Raw genomic sequence first — 19,407 nt, forward strand, 5'->3', positions numbered from 1 at the left:
ATTTATAATTGTAGCTGGCAGCCATTCAACCACACCCAGGATCTCCCTGTGCCAGAACTCACTAATCAGGGAGGCATGCTTGCTTAAGTGATGTGGAAACTCGTCTTTGGTGATTAATTGCTTCATACAGAAATGTTTCATCCTGAGAAGATACTGTATATTTAATGGAATGCATAAAAAAAAGGATTGCATCTCACCCCATGACCGAACCCTTTAACAAATCCTCGACCCATCCTCCCGTATGTCTTGAAAAATTGATGAGTAAAATGTTGGGCAAAGAAAGAAAACATCAGGTTGGAGCCCTGTGGGTCCGGGATGAACTGTTCCCTCTTCAGAAAGGTTTCCGCGAGTGAAACGGCATCTGGGAGTTGTAGATGTCCTGAAAATTAAGATAAGAAAAAGCACATTAAGCATTAATTAGGTTATGGAGAGAGATATGAGACCACACGAATTCAGAGCAAAGGCGATGATCAAGTTTACATAACTTTGTTACACCAGAATGAGAAACTTAAAGGGTGTACGCACGGTGAGATTTTGGCAGGAGATTTTGACTAGCTAGTCAAAATCTCCTAGAAGGTTAGCCAAAATCTCCCTATTTATTGGGTGATTTTATTAAACGTTATTGCCCATTTTGACCCTTCTGAGAAATATCCATTAAAATATTGCTTAGTATTGTATGGTACCCAGGGGTTAAAGTGAGGGGAAACGTGGTGGAACTGAGTTCCACCTCTAATGGTGAGGTGGAACATTTTAACCTCCACATTGGCCCTGCACAGTAATCTCACATTCTAGTTTGTAGGAGGATGCCAAAAACCCTACCACTGGCCCTGCCTAATGGGGGAGGGGAGGGGGGTAATTAGGTGGCATAGAGAAATGAGTTGCCCCACCTCTGCATGACCACTTTAAGACCTGATGGTACCAACACAAAACATGAGGGTGGGTGCGGGGGGTGCAAAATTTGTTGCTCCGCCACTGGCTGGGTCTCCATGTTCTGGCTCGCATCAGCTGCATGTGATGTCACAGCCCGCCCCACAAATGGTCCATTGTCTGGACCACACCCTTCCCAATGCCTATTGACGCCATGAAAACACTGTTTGGCCAAGCCCCTTTGGTCCTTAGCCTCCGGTTGCCTTTTACAGAATCAAACTCTAGCTTCAGGGTTCACATGTGCGCGTGTCACAACTGAAGGGCTGGATGAAGTCGTGTGGTGTGTAGCAACCGGAGACGGACCAGAGGAGGAAGGATTAAATCGTGCAGGTTTAATAATAGAATTCATAAATAGAACAATACACGCTTGAATACTTTGTTAAGTGGCAGTTTAGCAGTAATAAGAATTGAGCCGGCACGGCACTTTGTAAAGAAGAAAAAGTTCATTTAAACAATGACAGTTCAAGCACTGCGGACTGCAGGTTGGGGTCTTGGAAAATGAAGAAATCCGGAAAGAGAATGCACTTGATGGTAATGAGGGATCCTTGAAGACTGAAAGAAGATGGATGATGACAGAAGAATGGGAAGTTGCTTGGAAGCAGACGACTTGAAGAACTTAGGCCAGGAAGCTCAGGGATGCAGGCAGAGACCAGACTGTGGAGAGATCTGGCAGCGATGGGGTTAAGCTGAATCGAGACCAACACAGAGCACTGAAGCAAGGCACCAAGTCAGGAGAGGTGAGTCAGAGAGCCGGAGTCAGCTGGGAGCTGTGAACGCCTCTGGAGACTCTTTGTACTGACACTGAACAGGCCTAGGCAGATCCCCTATATCCCTAGAGGGCGGCTGCCATTGGCTGTCAGGTCAGTATGGGCGGAAACCTCAGACAAGGACCAATCTGCTATTTGCCCTTAATCAAGATGGCGGCACCGGCCTCCCGGCGCCCCTACAGCACATACCGCTACACTTGCTGGCGTCCCACGCTGCCTGCTGCCCACCAGACTGCCGCTGCCTGCTGCCGCTGACCTGGAGACCACTACACGCTAGCCGACGGCGGGCGCGAACGGGTGAGTAGTAAGCCCGCCGCGCACCGCCGCGGCTGCGTGTGACAGTACCCCCCCCTTTCTGGGTGACCCCAGGGCACCTACGCACCTTGTGTGGATTTCTTTGAAAGAACTGTCTCACCAGACGAGGAGCATGAAGATCTGCAGCATCAACCCAGGAATTCTCTTCAGGACCGAATCCAAGCCACTCTACCAGATACTGAAGATGGGTATTGCGGCAACGTGAGTCGATAATGCGCCTCACCTCGAACTCTGTTTCTCTTTCCGAGCCAATCTTGGGCGGTTTAGGCACCTTCTTCTGATATAAGTTCAAACGCAAAGGTTTCAGAAGAGACACATGGAACGAATTTGATATTTTTAAGGAAGGAGGGAGCTGTAGTCTGTAGGCCACCGGATTAATCACCTGAGTGATCGGGTACGGCCCGATGAACCGAGGAGCCAGCTTCATGGACGGTAACCGAAGGCGTATATGGCGGGTAGACAGCCATACTCGATCTCCAACCTTCAACTTAGGAGCTGCTCTTCTTTTCCTGTCCGCCATCCTTTTATATCGAGCGGATGCTTTGAGGAGAGCTGTATGGACGTCTGACCAGATCTTTGCAAACCGTTGTAGGGAAGAAGCAGCTGCAGGGACTTCGGACAATGATAGATCTGAGAACTCCGGAGATCGGGGATGCTTGCCAAAGACAGTGAAAAAGGGAGTGGTGCCGGAGGAAGAATGATAAGAATTGTTGTGCGCAAATTCCGCCCAAGGCAGAAGGTCTACCCAGTCGTCTTGAGAGGAAGAGACGAACAAACGAATGAAGGCCTCCAAGTCTTGGTTGACTCGTTCTGTCTGCCCGTTGGTTTGTGGGTGGAAAGCAGTGGAGAACTTGAGCTTGACTTGTACAGCAGAACAGAGAGCCCTCCAAAACTTTGCGACGAACTGCACGCCACGGTCAGAAATGATCTCTTTGGGCAACCCATGGAGTTTGAAGATGGTGGAAATGAAGAGCTGAGCCAACACTGGAGCAGATGGAAGACCTTTCAATGGGAAGAAGTGCACCATCTTTGAAAAGCGGTCGACCACCACCCAAATTACTGTATGCCCTTTGGAGGGAGGAAGTTCGCAGATAAAGTCCATAGACAGGTGGGACCATGGTTCTGTTGGTATGGCTAGAGGTAGAAGAGGACCGACAGGGGACGTTCTGGAGGACTTATGCTGAGTGCACTTTACACAGGAAGCGACAAAGGAGTTTACATCGCGACGGATGGTAGGCCACCAGTAAGACCGCAATAGGAACATTAAGGTCTTCTGTGCCCCGGTATGCCCTGCGAAACGGGAAGCGTGTGCCCAGGACAGCACTCTCTTCCGGAGATTGAGAGGAACAAAGGTCTTGCCTGGTGGAGGTGAAGGCTGGACTGTTACTTGAGCAAAGACCAGAGGATCGAGGATGGGTCGAGGAGGAGTCTCAAGATCAGCGGAAGTTTCAAAAGAGCGTGAAAGGGCATCGGCCTTGGCATTCATCGTCCCGGGTCTGAATTTGATTTGAAAATCAAAGCGTTCGAAGAACATGGCCCAGCGGGCTTGACGAGCTGTAAGACATTGGGCCTGCTTGAGGAATGAGAGGTTCTTATGGTCGGAGTACACCGTAATTTTATGTCGTGCCCCCTCCAGGAGGTACCGCCACTCCTCCAACGCTGATTTGACTGCCAGTAACTCCTGCTCTCCAATGGGGTAATTCTTCTCCGCTGGAAGAAACTTCTTGGAAAAGAAGGCACAGGGATGAAGCACCTGGTCCTCCCCTCTCTGTGACAAGATTGCCCCTACCCCCTCTGAGGATGCGTCCACCTCAAGAATAAAGGGTTTGTCGAGGTTTGGCTGGAGAAGGATTGGGGCGGAGACAAAAGCATCCTTTAGTTGTTGGAAGGCTTGAGAGGCTTCGGGTGACCACTGACTTGGATCAGAACCCTTACGGGTTAGAGCAGTAAGAGGTGCAGCAAGGGTGGAGAAGTTCCGGATGAAACGACGATAGTAATTTGAAAAGCCCAGGAACCTCTGGATGCCTTTGAGCGTGGTGGGCGCTGTCCAGTCTAAGATGGCTCTTACTTTCTCTGGATCCATCTCTATCCCAGTGCTGGAGAGGATGTGGCCAAGGAATGGAATGGAGGTAACCTCAAAGACGCACTTGTCTAGCTTGCAGAATAATTTATTTTGGCGAAGGCGCCGCAAGACCTCAGCTACTGTTTGCCGATGGAGATGGAGGTTCGATGAGAAGATGAGAATGTCATCGAGATACACCACAATGGAATGATACAATAAATCTCGAAATATGTCATTTACAAATTGTTGGAAGACGGCTGGAGCGTTGCAAAGACCAAAGGGCATCACCAGGTATTCATAGTGGCCGTCTCGGGTGTTGAACGCCGTCTTCCACTCATCTCCAGATCGTATACGGATCAAGTTGTACGCCCCTCTTAAATCCAGTTTAGTAAAGATGGAAGCCCCTCGGATTTTATCGAATAATTCGGTGATCAGAGGCAAAGGATAGCGGTTCTTGATCGTGATATCGTTCAGGCCCCTGTAGTCGATACACGGGCGGAGGGTTCCATCTTTTTTTTTCACAAAGAAAAACCCCGCTCCGGCTGGCGAAGTGGACGGGCGAATGAACCCCTTATCCAAGTTCTCTCGAATGTAGTCAGACATGACTTTGGTCTCTGGCAGAGACAAGGGGTAGATGCGGCCCCGCGGTGGGAACTTCCCAGGTATCAACTCTATCGGACAGTCCCAGGAACGATGAGGCGGCAGGGTATCGGCACCTCCTTTGCTGAAGACGTCAGAAAAAGAAAGATATGGTGTGGGTAACGACAAGGGTGGAGCTGGTGAAGATGAAAGACTGGAACCTCCTACTTCTTGAGGATTAGTTTGATGGAGTGGAATGACACGAGGCATGCAAGTAGTTAGGCAGTTCGTACCCCAGGCTGTGATCTCCATACTGGTCCAATCAATATGAGGGTTGTGCTTAGTAAGCCATGGTAGGCCCAGGACTACCTGGTGTGAGGACTGAGGAAGGACAAAAAATTCTAGAGTCTCTTGATGTAAGGCACCGACGAGAACTGTCACTGGATCGGTCTGAAGGGTGATTTGCCCGCTGCTGATGCGACTCCCATCTACTGCAGTGAGAGCCAACGGATGGGCCAAAGGTTGCACCGTCAAGGAATGTTGAAGAACGAAAGAGGAAGAAAGGAAGTTCCCGGCTGCTCCGGAATCTAGTAGAGCCTGGACCTTGATTTTTCCCTGAGGGCACACAAGAGTAACAGGAATGGTGGGCACAGTTGAAGAGGGAGATGAAAGCAGAACTCCTAACCTGGCCTCCCTCGGGGAGGTTAGGAGCGGTCGTTTCCCGGACGCAGTGGGCAGGAAGACAACAGATGAGCGGAAGAACCGCAGTACATGCAAAGATTCTCACGACGTCTACGGGATTTTTCTTCAAAGGAAAGCCGAGAGCGGTTGATCTGCATGGGTTCGTCTGGTGGTGTGGTTGTGGAGGGCCCAGGTCTAGGAACAGGAACAGCGTTGGTGGTGAGACGAGGGCGGAGACGGTCGGAGCGATTTCTCTCTAGTTGACGCTCCTGCATCCGTAGATCTACTTTGTTGCACAAGGAGATGAGTTCAGCCAAAGTAGCAGGAGAGTCATGGGTAGTTAATTCGTCCTTGATACGACCTGCCAGCCCATTCCAGAAGGCGGAGACGAGAGCCTCTTCATTCCACTTTAGTTCCGAAGCCAGAGTCTGGAACTGCACAGCATATTGTCCCACTGAGCGACTACCCTGGCGAATTCTCAGGATCTCAGTAGCGGCAGACGACACTCTGCCAGGTTCGTCGAAGATGTGACGGAAAGAGGTAATAAAAGCTTCATAGTCGTTGAGCAGGGGATCAGCACGTTCCCAGAGAGGGGACACCCAGTCCAAAGCTGACCCTGCTAGGAGAGACACAATATAAGCCACCTTTGCCTTGGAAGTAGGAAAGTGAGAAGACTGTAAGGTGAAATGCACATCGCATTGGTTCAGAAACCCACGGCATCCTTTCGGAGAACCATCATATTTGCTGGGGGTTGGTAATTGCATGTGATGAGGAACTATTGGTCCAGGTGTAGGAACAGGGACTGGAACCTCTGGAGCTGGAGCCACAGAAACTGAGGGAGCCGCCGGGGGCGAAGCCAAGACCTGAAGGAATTGAGCCACTTGACGTTGGGTAGCCTCCACTTGCTCCAGACGAGCCATGATGCTGTGAAGTGCGTCCGCCATGGAAGCCGGTTCTTCACCCGACTCCATCGGGTCAGTACAAACTGTCACAACTGAAGGGCTGGATGAAGTCGTGTGGTGTGTAGCAACCGGAGACGGACCAGAGGAGGAAGGATTAAATCGTGCAGGTTTAATAATAGAATTCATAAATAGAACAATACACGCTTGAATACTTTGTTAAGTGGCAGTTTAGCAGTAATAAGAATTGAGCCGGCACGGCACTTTGTAAAGAAGAAAAAGTTCATTTAAACAATGACAGTTCAAGCACTGCGGACTGCAGGTTGGGGTCTTGGAAAATGAAGAAATCCGGAAAGAGAATGCACTTGATGGTAATGAGGGATCCTTGAAGACTGAAAGAAGATGGATGATGACAGAAGAATGGGAAGTTGCTTGGAAGCAGACGACTTGAAGAACTTAGGCCAGGAAGCTCAGGGATGCAGGCAGAGACCAGACTGTGGAGAGATCTGGCAGCGATGGGGTTAAGCTGAATCGAGACCAACACAGAGCACTGAAGCAAGGCACCAAGTCAGGAGAGGTGAGTCAGAGAGCCGGAGTCAGCTGGGAGCTGTGAACGCCTCTGGAGACTCTTTGTACTGACACTGAACAGGCCTAGGCAGATCCCCTATATCCCTAGAGGGCGGCTGCCATTGGCTGTCAGGTCAGTATGGGCGGAAACCTCAGACAAGGACCAATCTGCTATTTGCCCTTAATCAAGATGGCGGCACCGGCCTCCCGGCGCCCCTACAGCACATACCGCTACACTTGCTGGCGTCCCACGCTGCCTGCTGCCCACCAGACTGCCGCTGACCTGGAGACCACTACACGCTAGCCGACGGCGGGCGCGAACGGGTGAGTAGTAAGCCCGCCGCGCACCGCCGCGGCTGCGTGTGACAGCGCGCATGAACAGATTAGCCAAAATAATTGAATAGCGCTTTTTGCTTATCAGTGATCCATGTTAAATTAGCCCCTTTGTATTTAAGAAATACAATGTTAATGCTGGCCTTAATATTTTACCTCGGGACTGTCTAGAAGGGTCACTTAATAAAAGAAGGAGAAACTGAAAATGCTTTCATGTCTGGTTTATGAAAGACTCACTTCTTAAGGCTGTTTCCTTTACCTCATTGTATAACTTAGAGTGACATTATAGGGGCCCACTTTAGGGGGTGTGGCCCGTCTCCAAAGGGGGTGTGGTCAGATGCCACAGAAGTTTGGCTTACCATTAGAGAGTAAATAGTACTGTATAGTATAGTAATTACTGTTAGTGCATGCATGATGATGTACCAGATTTATTACAGCAATGCACTGTAGAGAATTCACCATAGTCCTGTGCTGTATAATTTAACATATGTATTATGTAGAATCATGTGTATTATTGGAGGTGCCCAAGCAGTGGGGCCCACCAGAAATTTCCCCTGTGGGCCACACGGAGCGATGTAGGGGCATTTTCTAAGTGATCAAGTCAAATGACGCCCTGTGTGTAAGCCCCATTATTTTACCCAAACCAGCGCTATCCCTTGCAGTGCATTGTGGTGGACTGGATCTCCTCTTGTAAGCTCACACCCTCCTGTACCAATTCCACCACCATTAGGGTAAAGTGACAGTACTTTTTAATACAGAGGTTATTTTAATTATTTGCTACTAGTGGAGAAGCATTTAGCGGTTCATAAATAATAATAATATATAAAGAAACTGGTTGATATGGGCAACTTCTTTATTTGCCAACTCTGGTCTGAAGCTTTGATAAATATCCCCCGATATTTACCATATTTTGAAGCGTTGTTATTTTATAGATGTGGTAGATACACAGATTTTCGCTAGATACTCAGAGACCTCCTCAGTGATCACATCTCCCACACATAACTGATATGATAGGGAATGCAGATTCCAGGGCTGGGGTAAAATCAACAAACTGTTCCATGAAATACTAAGATAAAATATAATAAATGCTACAGTTTAATGCTAAAAACAAAGTTATATCCTAATTGCTCCATAGAAGAATAGACAGAAAATGTTTTCCACATTTGCCATCTTCAGACTCTGGGGAAATCTACTAAGATCAGATGGGTAAGAAGGCACCGATTCGTACCCATTTGATCTTAACTGCCATTCGGCTGATTTATTATCACCCAAGTAGCATAACGTAGAGGGGGTAGAGGACATTGATTGGGTCTAGATTAGGTTCACAGCCACTAACTCCCACAGGACACAGCTGGGGTCCCAGGGGCCCAAAAAGGGGTCCGGCCACTACAAAGTGGATCCGGGATGTAAGATATGGCAGAGTTGTATAACATAAAGGGGGTAGGGGACATGAGGTTTAAGAGAAAAAACTTTGCTCAGATCCGGGAGTACCGACACGTGTATACCGGTCACACCATGGGCTCAGATCCTGGAGCACCGACAGATGTATACCGGTCACACCATGGGCTCAGGTCAGGGAGTACCGACACGAGTATACCGGTCACACCATGGGCTCAGATCCTGGAGCACCGACAGGTGTATACCGGTCACACCATGGGCTCAGGTCAGGGAGCACCGACAGGTGTATACCGGTCACACCATGGGCTCAGATCCGGGAGCACCGACAGGTGTATACCGGTCACACCATGGGTATGGGGAAAGATCAAGCAATGCTAATTACACACAAACCTGAGCAATGCCGAGGACCTCGGTTAGTAAATTATAAAGGGTCCTGTAGCCTCCAATGCCCTGCTAGCAATATATATGGGACCTTATTCATATCCGTTCGGACCGATGTTGGGCATCTGCGCATGCACAACACGCGTTTCTGTGCATGTAAGGATACAGGGTGTGTGCACCCACGGCGAACATTTGGTTCCCCGGTCGCATGCACCATACACGGCAAGCGGGGGGGGGGGGGGTGCAGCCCCATTACCATATGGGAATGCTCAGCGTTTCATGAGCGTTCCCATGAGAACAGAGGCGGTGATGTGGGTGCAGGGGGCAGGCAGATGACATCACCAGATGTCAGCTGCCCGCCCATATTCGTTCCAGCATGCACGTATAAGTAAAGGACTTGAAAGTCACTTTTATATGCTAAACATCCATTCCCAGCCTGTGCGGGCGAATCCATGCTGCGAGTGGGTGTGGGCAGCTGGGTATCAACCAGCATAACTTCCATGGTCACAACAAATGCAGCAAAATAAACAGTATTTGGAACATTACACTGTCCGTTCAGCGATATACACCAATCATGGGACTAACCTCCACGCAGCCTCAGACCGGTGGTCCTGTGGCTGATACTCTGCGAACGGAGACTGATACTGCAACAACAGCTGTACCATACAAATCCCCCAGATGCTGTCAATTTCTAGATAAAATATTAATACTGACAGCCTTAGCCAGATAGCAGCATCTGATGCTCAAATATAGCAGCCAAAACCTATGAACAGCAGCTTACGGTGAAAACTGGTAATCACATACGGCAATATAACCACACCCGGCATCACCATATGGCAACATGATCAATGTTTACACTACTCTGGAATTGTATCAAATTATACTACTGACCTGTAAGTAAACTCAGACTGATGTGGTTTTTTTTATAGCAGGGGAACTGCAAAAGGGACCATAAATTCACGTGACACACTACCCACTCAATAACCATATGGAGAGATAGACAGTGTTGCAATTGTTACCAATTATATACAAACAGGATGATACACTGTGAAAACAAGATTAGAAAGTTTACAGCTTCACCTGCACAGACAGCATAAAGCAATAGAACCAGACATGTACAATGGCCCTTATTCTGGGATGCGGTCATTTGGTCTACAGCATGATGGTTGACAGTCATGAGGTCGACATGGGAAAAGGTCGACATGGGACTAGGTCGACATAGGAAAAGGTCGACATGGTTCTAGGTCATAAGGTCATTAGTTCGACAGGTCGTTAGTTTGACAGGTCATTAGTTTGACATTGTCTAGGTCGACATGGAGTTTTTCACTGTTTATTTGAGCCGACCATCCACTAGGGCGTGGTAAAATAGTGTGCCAAGCGCAGCGAGGCACCGTGCCCGACACATAGCGAGCGCAGCGAGCGATGTGAGGGGATGCGGTGCAATTTAAACTGTGTCCATGTCGACTGTGTTGACATTCAGGTAAAAAAAACAGTGAAAAACCCCATGTCGACCTTTTGACTGTCGACCTAAACATTATCGAATTAATAACCTGTCAAACTAATGACCTTTTGACCTAGAAACGTCGACCTTTTCCCATGTTGGCCTAGACCCATGTCGACCTTTTCCCATGTCGACCTAATGGTGTCCACCTAATGACTGTTGACCATCATGCTGTAGACCAAATGATCCCAACCAGTGGCATAACTATAGCACCGCAGCCCCCGCCACGGGGGCGCTGTGCATATGGGGGCGCCGGGGGCTGCGGTGCTATAGTTACACCTCCCCCCAATCCCCCGCAGGCTTACCTATTTCGCTGGTCCTGGCGGCTCCGTTCTTCTGCTGAGGACCACCACAAAATGGCCGCCCCCATATAGCGCACAGTTCTCTGAAACGGTCTGCTGTATGGGGGCGGCCATTTTGTGGTGGTCCTCAGCAGAAGAATGGAGCCGCCGGGACCAGCGCGAAAGGTAAGGCTGCGGGGGATTGGGGGGGTTTGAATGGGCGGCGGGGGGGCGCCCAAAACGTAGCTACGCCGCTGAGCCCAACCCATTGTGGTGGTGGTAGGTGATCTGAATTGGACTTAAGATTTAGAACACAACACCTCTAGTAAGGTACTTTGTCATCCCAATATAGAATACAGGCAATTCTGCTGTACATTACATGACTACCACACCCCACTATGCAAAAAAAGGGAAAACATTGTCATTTGCCCACGGTATAGGCTGATTTTTCGACTCAATGTTTATATGAAGCTATATGCTAAGCATCTTAAATTCTTACTCCATCAGCTGATTAAGGGGCCCATTTATTTTATTATTTATTTATTAGCAGTTTCTTATATAGCGCACACATATTCTGCAGCGATGTACAGAGTATAGTTGAACATTCACATCAGTCCCTGCCCCAGTGGAGCTTACAATCTATATTCCCTACCACATGTACACGCACACACACAGACATTCGAGGGTTAATTTTTGTGGGAGCCAATTAACCTACCAGGCACCTCCACTTGTAGAGTCCCTTTTCCCTTTATTTTTTGTTGTCGTTGTGGTTGTTCATTTTTTGTAACTTTTTTTTCATGTGAATGAGATATGGGTACTTATGTAGTATCTGGGCTGCCGATTTTTTGATTGTATGCCTTAAGTTAAGGCATACAATCAGATGCGATGCGATGCGATATCGCATCGCATCGCATCGCATCGCATCCGATATCGGATGCGATGACCCGATTTTTCCATAGGAATCAATGTTAAAATGATTCCTATGGAAAAATGGGTCCTTTTCATACCCCTACTATCCAAGTGGGCATGGAGTTGGATATAAACCTGTGGCGAGCGTAGCGAGCCACCGAGCCCGAAGCGTGGCGAGCGAAGCGAGCCCCGCGAGGGGACGGTATTCGTCCCCTCGCGGGGCTCGCTTCGCTCGCCACGCTTCGGGCTCGGTGGCTCGCTACGCTCGCCACAGGTTTATATCCAACTCCATGCCCACTTGGATAGTAGGGGTATGAAAAGGACCCATTTTTCCCATTGAATTCCATGTTAAAATGGACTCAGTCCATTTTAACATTGATTCCTATGGAAAAATCGGGTCATCGCATCGCATCGCATCGCATCGAATCGCATGGTCGCATGCGATGCGATGCGATCTCCCGATCCGACCCGATTTAGAAATCGGCAGCCCAGTTACTACATAAGTACCGAGATATGTAATCAGGGTCGGGGGACGGTGACTAGACAGGCATGCATTATGTCGACATGTACCAAGGTCGACATGACAGAAGGTTGACATGGGGTTAGGTTGACAGGGTCATTAGGTCGATGTGGGGAAGGTTGGCAGTCAAAAGGTCAACATGGGGGGTTTTTTTGAGCCGACATATGCCGACAGGCGGTATTTCATGCCCTACCAACCACTAGGGCGTGGCGGGAAAATAAAACCAAGGGGTCGCGGTTCTACGCTTCAGTGTCCATGTCGACTGTGTTGAAATTTGGGACAAAAAAAAAAAAGTTAACTTAATGACCCTGTTGATCTAACCCCAAGTCCACCTTGTGGTGTCGACCTGTACATTACATGACTACCACACCCCACTATGCAAAAAAAGGGAAAACATTGTCATTTGCCCACGGTATAGGCTGATTTTTCGACTCAATGTTTATATGAAGCTATATGCTAAGCATCTTAAATTCTTACTCCATCAGCTGATTAAGGGGCCCATTTATTTTATTATTTATTTATTAGCAGTTTCTTATATAGCGCACACATATTCTGCAGCGATGTACAGAGTATAGTTGAACATTCACATCAGTCCCTGCCCCAGTGGAGCTTACAATCTATATTCCCTACCACATGTACACGCACACACACAGACATTCGAGGGTTAATTTTTGTGGGAGCCAATTAACCTACCAGGCACCTCCACTTGTAGAGTCCCTTTTCCCTTTATTTTTTGTTGTCGTTGTGGTTGTTCATTTTTTGTAACTTTTTTTTCATGTGAATGAGATATGGGTACTTATGTAGTATCTGGGCTGCCGATTTTTTGATTGTATGCCTTAAGTTAAGGCATACAATCAGATGCGATGCGATGCGATATCGCATCGCATCGCATCGCATCGCATCCGATATCGGATGCGATGACCCGATTTTTCCATAGGAATCAATGTTAAAATGATTCCTATGGAAAAATGGGTCCTTTTCATACCCCTACTATCCAAGTGGGCATGGAGTTGGATATAAACCTGTGGCGAGCGTAGCGAGCCACCGAGCCCGAAGCGTGGCGAGCGAAGCGAGCCCCGCGAGGGGACGGTATTCGTCCCCTCGCGGGGCTCGCTTCGCTCGCCACGCTTCGGGCTCGGTGGCTCGCTACGCTCGCCACAGGTTTATATCCAACTCCATGCCCACTTGGATAGTAGGGGTATGAAAAGGACCCATTTTTCCCATTGAATTCCATGTTAAAATGGACTCAGTCCATTTTAACATTGATTCCTATGGAAAAATCGGGTCATCGCATCGCATCGCATCGCATCGAATCGCATGGTCGCATGCGATGCGATGCGATCTCCCGATCCGACCCGATTTAGAAATCGGCAGCCCAGTTACTACATAAGTACCGAGATATGTAATCAGGGTCGGGGGACGGTGACTAGACAGGCATGCATTATGTCGACATGTACCAAGGTCGACATGACAGAAGGTTGACATGGGGTTAGGTTGACAGGGTCATTAGGTCGATGTGGGGAAGGTTGGCAGTCAAAAGGTCAACATGGGGGGTTTTTTTGAGCCGACATATGCCGACAGGCGGTATTTCATGCCCTACCAACCACTAGGGCGTGGCGGGAAAATAAAACCAAGGGGTCGCGGTTCTACGCTTCAGTGTCCATGTCGACTGTGTTGAAATTTGGGACAAAAAAAAAAAAGTTAACTTAATGACCCTGTTGATCTAACCCCAAGTCCACCTTGTGGTGTCGACCTAATTTATGATCCAATGACCCAAACCCTTCAGATCTCTGTTGTTGTCGTACTTATCTATTTAGTTCCCTCTATTGCTGTTACTGTTTTCCATTGTGGTGTTTATCTCCCCTTGAACATTCTAATTTCATTGTTAAATGTTCGTTTTTCAACTGTTTGGATATATGAAATAAAGTTTTCTTTAAAAAAAAAAACAACACATGTAAGGCCCAATACTGTAGATCACAGAAGAACTAGGATGTAATGTACAGTAACTGAACGGCTTTACGTCATCTTACCTTTGGTTCCCATTGGTGTAGGACAATCGTCCGGCACAGGTGGAAGGACTCTGGTGTAGTAGCTAACATTGGAATAGGCTTCCCAGCTAATGTAACCATATGCTGAATTGTATGTCGGAGGGCTGGGTATCAGATTGGAACGCACTAAAAGAAATATATCGGATTTTAAGTAACATTTGTATTTTCGTTGCATTAAGTGATAATGTTTATTTTGAGTAACTTTAGTTTTGCACAATATCAAGATCACACTGAACCAAGGTCCTTATTCTTGGTGGACTCGCAAGGCTGCGCATTTCGCAGCCTTGCACATCCACCAAGTGCCGCCCGCCGCACGTACTCGCAGCCTTGGGTGAGGGGGGAGAAAACATTTGATGGTCATCGAACAGCGCTCACCTAATCAGTGTCTCAGACCTGCGGATGCCCTGTGCGAGGACAGGGCGGGCAGTTGACATCCGCCGCCCGCCGCCCACCCCTCCGCACCAGCGTCATCGGGAAATTACCATGGGAATGCCCAGAATTCTCATGGGAATGCTTTTGAAACACTGGGCGTTCCCATATGAAAATTGCCCAGACCGCCGCCCCACGCCCCCTCGGCCGGACTTCTGTGTGCAGCTGCTGTGGGGCCCAGAGGTGAAGGGGGCCCATCTTTACTGTATAAGTAATATGTTTTACATTCATTTATCACCATCAGTTGCTAAATAGGTGGCCCTTACAAACTTTTGCTATGGGGCCTACAAATATCTAGTTACACCTCTGTACTGTATACAGCGGCGTAACTATAGCACCGCAGCCCCCGCCACCGCGCGGGGGGGGGGGGCGCTGTGCATGTGGGGGCGCCTGGGGCTGCGGTGCTATAGTTAAACCCCCCTCAATCCCCCGCAGACTTACCTATCGCGCTGGTCCCGGCGACTCCGTTCTTCTGCTGAGGACCACCACAAAATGGCCGCGCCCATATAGCGCACAGTTCTCTGAAACTGTCTGCTGTATGGGGGCGGCCATTTTCTGGTGGTCCTCAGCAGAAGAACGGAGCCGCCGGGACCAGCGCGATAGGTAAGGCTGTCACTGTGGGGGATTGAGGGGGGGTTTGCATGGGCGGCGGGGCGGCGGGGTAGGGGTGCTTGGCGGGGCGGCGACGGGGGGGCGCCCCCCCCCCCTAACGGCGGAGGGGCGCCCAAAACTTAGCTACGCCACTGACTGTATATAGAGTTGCATTCCTATGCACCAATCCTATTTATTTGCATGTGAGAGTAGCCAGCACCATGATCAGCTTGCATCGGCACCACTTCATCCTTGCTGCAAACCTTCTCTTACCCCTGAATTGCCTCAGTTTCACCTGCATGCGCTTATGATATATATAAGCTTCCATTTACTGTCCATGTACACACTTTCAGCAGGAAGTGGAGAAGGATATGACCGCATCACATGTAGCTGCATTTACTTGACTCAAACACATACAGAGTGCGGATAATCACAAATCCATGTAAAGTTGGATAGTCACATTGGGGGTTATTCTGGTTCACTCGCAAAGGCAAATTCCTTCTCAAATGGACAAAACCATGGCCCTTATTCTGATCGGTGCGGATATTCCCGCATGCGGACGGGCCGCCGATGTTGTTCGTCTGCGCATGTGCAGAGGTCACTCTGCGCATGTGCAGGCGATTTCGCCGCACGGATTCTTTATACGCCGCACAGGGGGCGTAGAGGGGCGTGAGGGGCTACTTAGCCTCATTACCCTATGCATACGCCCCGCGTTTCATGGGCGTTCCCATGCAAACGCGGGGCGTATGCATGGTAATGAGGCCGTGACGCGTGGGTACGGGGCGGGCATCTGACATCGCCGGATGTCAGCTGCCCGCCCCCATACATGATTTCACACGGACAAGTGTCCGTGTGGTCTTGTGTGGCGGGACCTGGTGGAGCGTGCGGCCCTGCATTCGATGTTCGGCGACCATCGAATGCAGGGGCAGCTCCCAAGACGGAGGAGGCGTATCCCCGTCCAATTTCATGCGGATCGCCACATATCCGCGTATGGATGGCAGGTGGCGATCCGTATGGAAGGCGGGGATTCGCCTGCACGGTCGTGGCCGCATATTCTGATCGGGCCGCACCGATCAGAATAAGGCCCCATGTGCACTGCAGGTGGGGCAGATGTAACATGTGCAGAGAGAGTTAGATTTAGGTGAGTTATTTTGTTTCTGTGCAGGGAAAATACTGGCTGCTTTATTTTTACACTGCAAAATAGATTCCCACCAAATTACATCTGCCCCACCTGCAGTGCACGTGGTTTTGTCCATTTAAGAAGGAATTTGCCTTTGCGAGTGAACCAGAATAACCCCCAATGTGACTATCCATATAAGGGCCATAGAGGGAAATTTAATACGATGAGTGATTCAGAAAGTGAGAGATTTGGGGCCAGATTCTCTAAGCTTCAAAAGTGATAAAATGTAGAGTGATAAACAGCCAGCCAATCAGCTCCTGCCTGCCATGTCACAGACTGTGTTTGAAAAATGTCAGACAGGAGCTGATTGGCTGGCTGTTAATCACTCTCCATTTTATCACTTTTGAAGCTTAGAGAATCTGGCCCTTGGTGAGAAATCTCCAGTTTTTTTTAAAGCGGCAATCACACTTCAAAATCAAACTGGTTTTGCAGTGTAAATGATTTTACGCTTTAAAAAAATATGGAAATTTCTTACCAAATCTCTCACTTTCTGAATCTCTCTCTCTATTTCAAACACAGCCTGTGACATGGCAGTTAGGAGCTGATTGGCAGTTTATCACTCTCCATTTGATCACTTTTCAAGCTTAGTGCATCTGGCCCAATAACTGGTTTATAATCAGTGATGAGCAAGGTGATCTTACCTGTTAGAACTAGCTTTACAATTGTATCCCGGATAAACGTTGCATTCACTATATCCCAAATCCACTTAAACCGAGTCAGTATGTAGTGATAAAAGGAGGGGCTCGGCCGCAAGAAGTCCCGAATTCTAGACCATAATTCGGCTGCAAATGAAAAAAAAAAAAGGCTAAAATGAGATGTGTTTAAAAAGGTCAGTGAGAGGTTTATAAGCAGAACTAGGAAAAGGGGGACAGATCTGATGAGGTTTGGGAGAAGGCTTAAACCAATTATTCTTCGGACTGGAAATATTTTCCCCCTTTTCTCGGATCTGCCTTCAATCTCTGTCACAGATCTGTGTTTACAGAGGAATTGTCCATCTCCCAAATGGATTTCAAATTTTATAGTGAAAGTTTAACGTATTCATTAAATGTAAACAGTAACGCCCTCATGCTCCTTGCATTCCACTATTAACCGTTTGAGTACAAAATTCCTGGGAGAGATCTTCAAAATATCTGTTCTTTTTTTGGGGTGCAATAACTGAACTTAAATGGCACGACTGTATTCGTAGTCATTTGTACTAAAAGTACAGTCGCTGTGAGTCGCTGTGAGCACCGCTGGCATTTTTAGTGGATATTTTGAAGATCTCACACGTTGGCAATCAAAGGAGTCGATCCTATTCACCCCAAAGGGTGCGGTTTGCCATTCGGGTGCCATTGTAACGCTGAAAACAGCACCCGAATTAAGCCTAACTCGCACCCTTCGCAGGGCTGAATTCGCTGAAAATTGCTCGCACCCGAAGGTGCAAGCACTTTTCATCGAATTCGTCCCGACCATAAAGTGTGATGATTTGCAACTCGCAAATCATCCGCACTGTTCGGGGTTAATAGGATTGACCCCCAAAGGGTTAAAGTCAAATAAAGTTTTTTTTTTTTTTTTTTTTACCAGACTTTCCAGATGTACAGAATGACTATCAGGGGAGTGAGAGACCCTCAAGCAAGTTAATGAAACACATTTAATGGTACATTTTTGAGGCTTTTTTGCAGGTTTGAAAAGTTCACTTAATGGAAATGTTGCAGGCCATAAATGTTACAATGTATGTGCTTATTGGATGGCGCAGACATTGTTTATGTGCTCCAAATGTACAGAAAAGTTATACAACTGAAGTATAGGTATGTGTAAAAAAAATGAAGTGTAAATAAGGATAAAACTGTTCCCATTAGACTTTATTATGGAACAGAAGGTAGGTCTCTTTCACATCACACAAAATGACCGGGTTCATGTCGGTTTCTTGCCGGTTCGACTGGGTAATTAATGCGATGTGAAAGGGGTTACCGGTTACAGCTATCCGGCAGCAACACGGCAATACGAACCAGGTAAGAAGAAGGGTTCTTACCGGTTCGTTGCCGTGCAGTGTGAACGGGTCGAGCCATTTCCTGTTCACACTATGGAGGAGGCAGTGGTTGGAGCAGCGCCAGCTATAAGCGCTGCCTCCTCCCCGCCCCCAATGACACTCTGCCGCGCCCCCACATGACATCAGCGAATTGGCAGTATTGCCGGTTCGCTGATGCGATCTGAACTGACCGCACATGCAGGGTCGCCCTGGGACTGAACCATTTAAAAGTTCCGGTGCGACCCTGCATTTGTGGTCTGAACACAGTATCAGACAGCTCTTGCTCCCGCCCACCTCTACATACTGTAGCTGTTATAATTGTGCTCTGTCCAAAGTTTCAGCACTGCTCAGCAATGACTATTTGATTGCTGCTTTACAGGAAACAACTGTTGGATATGATAAAGACATGTGTTCCATAGCTTACGGATTGTGCAGTTTCTTCCATAATACCCGGTCCGAGTGCAGTCACATTCATACTGGTCTAGCTCAAACCTCACGCACACGCCTTTGTGCTGGCATGGAAAGTAGCAGCATGGATTTACTAAAATAAAAAAAATAATAGTGCATTCATTGAATTGAAATTAGTGTAAAGCAAAATAATTCTAGCAGGTTTTTCAAGTAACTTATAGGGAAATCTATCAAACCTTCTAAAAAGCGGAGAAGTGGATAAATGGATGTTATCGATAGCAACCAATTAGCTATACAATGTATTTATGCTAGCTATGAGCTACCTCCGCTGTGCACCCTGTGCTGCACTCAGCGCGCTGAACGAAGCAGGTCCTGGAGTGCAGACTTCATCAACACAGGATGCTGGCGGCCAATTAAAATGCTGCACTCGCTTTTGTGCTTCAGAGCTCGTGTACCGTTAGCCAATCAGAGCAGCTGCCGGTATGCATGCTCGGATTGGCTCACCAGCCGGTGCTGCATCTTAATTGGCCGCCGACATCCTGAGAGGAAGAAGCCTGCACTCCGGGTACTGCTTCGTTCAGCGCACTGAGCTCAGTGCAGGCTGCACAGCGGAAGAGGGGAAT

At 48.3% G+C, this 19,407-nt stretch overlaps 1 protein-coding gene across 1 annotated transcript in view; it reads right to left on the reverse strand.

Moving 5' to 3' along the window:
* Positions 1-19,407, reverse strand: part of PTGS1 (prostaglandin-endoperoxide synthase 1) — a 73,291-nt gene that overhangs the window by 20,235 nt on the left and 33,649 nt on the right. The window contains exons 3-6 of the mRNA XM_083160489.1: positions 18,801-18,917; positions 17,010-17,150; positions 14,151-14,294; positions 198-379 (exon numbers count right to left, since the gene is read on the reverse strand). Coding sequence (XP_083016615.1) covers positions 198-379; positions 14,151-14,294; positions 17,010-17,150; positions 18,801-18,917 — 584 coding nt within the window. The remainder of the gene's footprint in view (positions 1-197; positions 380-14,150; positions 14,295-17,009; positions 17,151-18,800; positions 18,918-19,407) is intronic.

The sequence above is a fragment of the Crinia signifera genome, chromosome 9, assembly GCF_055691185.1.
Source record: "Crinia signifera chromosome 9, ASM5569118v1, whole genome shotgun sequence".
Taxonomy (NCBI): domain Eukaryota; kingdom Metazoa; phylum Chordata; class Amphibia; order Anura; family Myobatrachidae; genus Crinia; species Crinia signifera.